Source organism: Gekko japonicus, unplaced genomic scaffold (genome assembly GCF_001447785.1).
Source record: "Gekko japonicus isolate JY-2015 unplaced genomic scaffold, Gekko_japonicus_V1.1 scaffold6, whole genome shotgun sequence".
Taxonomy (NCBI): Eukaryota; Metazoa; Chordata; class Lepidosauria; order Squamata; family Gekkonidae; genus Gekko; species Gekko japonicus.
This window is the reverse complement of record NW_015166417.1, coordinates 4,138,494-4,143,558: the sequence shown is the minus strand read 5'-3', so window position 1 is coordinate 4,143,558 and position 5,065 is coordinate 4,138,494. Positions and strand designations below refer to the sequence as shown.

The window sequence follows — 5,065 nt, the reverse complement described above, 5'->3', positions numbered from 1 at the left end:
CGCTGCAAGTCTGAGTGCAGGGCTATTTTGGGGCAGGAACGCACAGGAACGGAGTTCCAGCTGGCTCCTGAGTTGGCCATGCCCAGCAGGGACTCATTAGCATAATAGGCCACACCCAACAGCAGAAACTCATTAGGATTGGCTACATTAGGGGTGTGTGGCCTAACAGGCAAAGGAGTTCCTGCTACAAAAAAGCCCTGGGTTTTCACAACAAACAAGGTAAACAGAATAAGAAGCAAAAGATGGGTGTGGCTGGATGAGCACACTTCTGGTAACATGGGGGTGTGGCCTAATCTGCTAATGAGTTTCTGCTATTGGGTGGGGCCTATTACGCTAATGAGTTCCTGCTGGGCTTTTTGTACCAAAAAAAGCCCTGTCTGAGTGCATGTGTGAACTGAACCCCAGATGATATACGCCCCAAACAGCCACACATACTTGGATTTATTTATAGCTCTTTTCAGTTTCTTCTCCAGCTGCTTCATTCGGCCCATGGCTGCGTTGTATTTGGCTGCCGTCTCCTTGTGCACCAGCTCACTTCTGGTTTTTGTCTGTTCTGCCTCCATGACCTTTACAGCAAAAGGTAACAAAAAATAGTTTTGCGCTTCAAGCAGCTGCAAGCCTGTCATGCGTTTTGGCTGGATGTGTCATTTTTAAGCAACACTAGTTTCATAACCCTGAAGGGCCGCCTCTCCTCATACGGTCTCATGAGCCAAGTGCAGTCTTCTGGTGTCCATTTTCTACTTGGCCCCCCACTTAAGGTAGCACCTGCTGGAATCTACTCATTCACTACATTGGCTTCCACCTAGTACAACATGAGAAGGACACCAACTTTAGAAGGTGCCCAAAATTCGTTTTATTTGAGAGGCCTGTCAATGGGATTTAAGCGGCCGGCATTTTCTTGGGGTAGGTTAATGGGGTTTTATTATATTTACAATTGTAGGCCATCTTCAGCTGTGAGGGAAAGGTGGGGTAGGAATATTTTAATTACTAAATGAATACAACTCAGAGAGCTGGGGGAGGGGGGGGCAGAGCAACGCGGAAAAAAGATGACAACAGTAATTTCTTTATGGCCCACTTTTCTCACTGGGAGTCAAGGCAGATTCCAAAATCTAAGTCAATACAATCAATAGGGTGAGGAGACTTCTGATAAACAATGGACATGGAAGTTGCAAATGCCTAGATAGAATTCATTCCCTTTTGCAGTAATGTAGCTTTAAGGACATACTAATGGCTGCCTGATAAAAAAATTCCAACAGCGGCTTTGAAATTCAAACTGATCACAATAATGGGTGGCTTCTGTGTCAATAAATACTGATCCACAGCATAATCTGGGCCTCAACGAACAGGAGCAGAAACAGTTCTTGCCAAACGTAAGTAGTGGCCAGTATCTGGTTAGAATACGCTGGAGCTGCTTGGAACGATTAACCAGGAGAAAAAAGAGAACTGTGCTGATTCCTACAACACAGATGGACAGCAAGCTCCGACTTAGTCTAATGAGCCCAAAAGGGTAGGAACAGCCCTATTAACAAGGAGGAGAAAACCCGCTGCCTCCCATCAGATTTTTTAAAACAGGGGGGGGGGAGCATTGCTGCTCAGCAGAGAGGGGGCTTTTCACTCCTGACTGCTTGCAAGCCAAGAGACCACAGAACATTACTGAGATCAGTGGAGGTCTGAACAGGTGAACAGGAGACAGAAAATATCAGTTTACAGTGTACTGGCTCTGTCTGTGGCCTTCATTGCTAGCACACGTATGCTTGCATTAATGTCAGTGACACACACAACATCTGGGGAACCTCTGGTCTGATGCCCTTTTGGCTGAGTTCACCAGGAACGTACTGAGGTCCCCCCCACCCCCCACTTCTCCTCCCCAATCGAGCAAATATAATCCTTACATGAAGCTTAACGTTAAAAATAAACAAACCACAGACTTCAAAAGAAGAGGAAGAGACTTCTCTGTGGAATTTTTTACAGCAGGGCTTCTACACCGTATTCATTCTGAAACCAGTAAGTTCCACTCTGCATTAGAAGAGGGGAAAGCCCTCATGCAAATAAGTTCAGACAGTTTCCCCACCACCACCACCTGTAAGAACCAGCTGTTCCTGACCTAGCATGCATGAGGACCTCCCTGTATTCAACAAGATTTATTTATTTATTTAATTTCTACACCACATTCCCTGCCAAGGCAGGCTCAGGGCGGCTTACATAGGATTACATAGTATGTTTTAACCGACTCAGTCTGGAGATACACATAAAAACATACAAAGTGCTAGAATGATTCATATATGATGGTGGGCATGAGCAGCATCCAACAATACAAGTCTGGATTATATCCAGCTGTTTAAATGATGTTATAATGATGATGGTGGTGTTAAAATTGGGGCCAGGGTGCAGCTCCTTAGTTGAAGGCCTGGTGGAAGAGCTCCATCTTGCAGGCCCTGTGGAACTGTAAAAGGTCCTGCAGGGCCCTGATGTCTGCTGGGAGCTCATTCTACCAGTACAGAGCCACCACTGAGAAGGCCCTGGCCCTCATCACAGCCAGCCTGGCTTCTCTGGGGCCCGGCGGGGCCAGACGGTTTTGGGACCCCAATCATAGTGCTTTCTGGGGAACATGTGGGGAAAGGCGGTCCCCTTAGGTATGCAGGTCCCTGACCATATAAGGGCTTTAAATGTAAGAACCAGCACCTTGAACCAAATTCGGTATGCTATAGGCAGCCAGTGCAAAGCTTTTAGCACAGGCTGATGTGCTTCCACATAGGGAGGCCCAACAACAGCCTGGCCACCACATTTTGCACCAGCTGTAGCTTCAGGATTTGGGACAAGGGCAGTTTCATGTACAGAGTATTACAGTAATCTAATCTCGAGGTGACCATTGCATGAATCACTGTTGCCAGGTCACTGCGTCTGAGGAAGTGAACCAGCTGCTTGATCAGCCGGAGATGATAAAAGGCTGACTTCGCAGCAGCTGCTACCTGGGCCTCCATCATTAAGGAGGCGTCCAGGAGCACTCCCAAGCTCCTAACCTCTGGCGCTGGCACCAACGGCGCCCCATCAAAAGTCGGGAGTGGGATCCCTACCCTCGGGCCACTCTGACTCAGGCACAGGACCCTCCATCTTCGTCGGATTCAATGTCAATCGACTCAGTCTAAGCCAACCAGCCACAGCTTTCAAGATGACTAACTCCCTCCTCCAGGCAGGAAAGAAGCAGACACTCTTCCCCAAGATGACCCAGAAAAAAAGCTCTTACCCTCTGAGTAGCATGGTTGAGCATCTCTTGCCAGGCGGAATCAAACTGACGCTTGTCATCCTCCAGCAGTCGCTGCTCCGCGAGGGAAATGGTCTCTTTAGCAGCCCGCAGCACCTCTGTGGCCCTCTGGAAATCCTGTGTGGCCTTCTGGGCCTCCAGTTGCGCCTAAGGAGAGAGAGCCAGCCATTTAACACAAACCAATGGCATCTCACAACTCCAGGTTTTATTTAAAAGTGAGTGGTGGTGGAAGGAGTCTCATTTAGTTTACCACACACACACCCGACTTATGAATTGTATCCTTAAATACAACTTTAAATTTGTTTTAATTTCACACTTAGTACAACATACAAATGAACAAAGGTCTTATCATTTCTCAGTGTACACAGCAGTACAGCAGTTCTTCTATGGCCTACAGCCATCACATGACAATGCTGTCATGCGGAAGTCTTTCTGGTACAGTCCATGTGGCAGCCATAAGCTGTAAGAACCAGGCTGAAGAAATTCATCAGATGGAGGGTCAGGGGAGGAGAAAGGGGGCTCATGCATTTAAAAAAAAGAAAATAAAGCCGTTCCTACTTAAAATTTTGGAACATCTGGGCACAACAAAGTCTAGTGAAACCAATAATCTAGTAGCAGCTCTGCAATCTTGAGTCTGCATGTCAGTTGGTGAAATGCACACGTGCAATTTTGTCTGTTTGGCCACGACCATGAAAATGCTTCTGACACCAAAGATATAAAATACCAGACAAGTTATTCTTTTCCCTATAACCCAAGCTGCACAAAACTGACACATCATTTTCTGCAACAGTGTTGCTCAAAGCATTCCCTCAAGCATCAGATCTATCCAGGCCACCCCTATGTTGCAGTTCATTGGTATTTGACTCTCTAGGATTATTTGAACTGGCAGAAGTCTGAAGCATTAGAAGCCATTTACCAGAGATGCATGTGAGCAAATAGGGCTGTCAAGTCAGACCTGGCAACAAGTGAGAGATGGGGGGCAGGGGGAAAACCATCAGCAACACTGTGATCACATCTAGGAAAAACCCTGAAGAGATGTCATAGCTCTCTAGGAATCATCAGAAACTTGATGGTAAAACCATAGTTTCCAGAGATTCCTAGAGAGAACTGACAATGTCTGTCCCCCCCCCCCCAGAAGTTACTTCATGCCATCAGCCTGGTGACAATTTTTTAATTCTTTTGTCACTGCTCAGAGCAGCAGCAGCAGCTGGAAACAAGGGATGGGGGACGGCCCACCCCCAATGGAAAATTAGCAATGCTAGTCTACTGCTAAAGACCTGTGATGGAATAGGCCTTGCCATACATATGGTCCTCAGCAATCTGCTTACATGTGATGTATAAATGTTATTTTATGCCTCCTAGTTTCCTTTGGCTGTATTAGATATTTAAGTGGCCTACCAGTATAGCCTTCAGTTATAATCATCGGAGTCCTTAAGCAAGCACTGGTTGAACTACTAAAGAACAAGTCTGGCACAAGAGCCAAAAGTGTTAACCATACATACAATCTTAGGGAAGGGGCCAAAAACGTGAGCCAGTTCCAGCTGCACCCCAGGCACAGACAATCCCCTCGAGCCACACTTAAAACATGCCTCTATACATGTTAAAAATCATTCATATTACACCCAAGGGTCATTTCCTGCAGGAGTGCACAGGAGCGGAGCTCCGGCAATAAGAAGCCCAGGGGGTGGGCACATGCAACAAGCCCCACCCCCTGCTCCCAGCAGCCCTCAATCAGGCCACGGGGAGCAAGAAGCAGCCAGGTAAGTTGCAGAACAACCCCGACCCCCCGCACCCCCACACCAC

General features: G+C 47.1%; 1 protein-coding gene across 2 annotated transcripts in view; it reads right to left on the bottom strand.

The window, feature by feature from the left end:
- The window catches only part of SH3BP5 (SH3-domain binding protein 5 (BTK-associated)), a 56,469-nt gene that overhangs the window by 12,803 nt on the left and 38,601 nt on the right, over positions 1-5,065 (bottom strand). For both annotated transcript variants that reach the window (XM_015411568.1, XM_015411567.1), the window contains exons 4-5: positions 3,245-3,409; positions 436-566 (exon numbers count right to left, since the gene is read on the bottom strand). In XM_015411568.1, coding sequence (XP_015267054.1) covers positions 436-566; positions 3,245-3,268 — 155 coding nt within the window. In that variant the 5' untranslated portion in view covers positions 3,269-3,409. The remainder of the gene's footprint in view (positions 1-435; positions 567-3,244; positions 3,410-5,065) is intronic.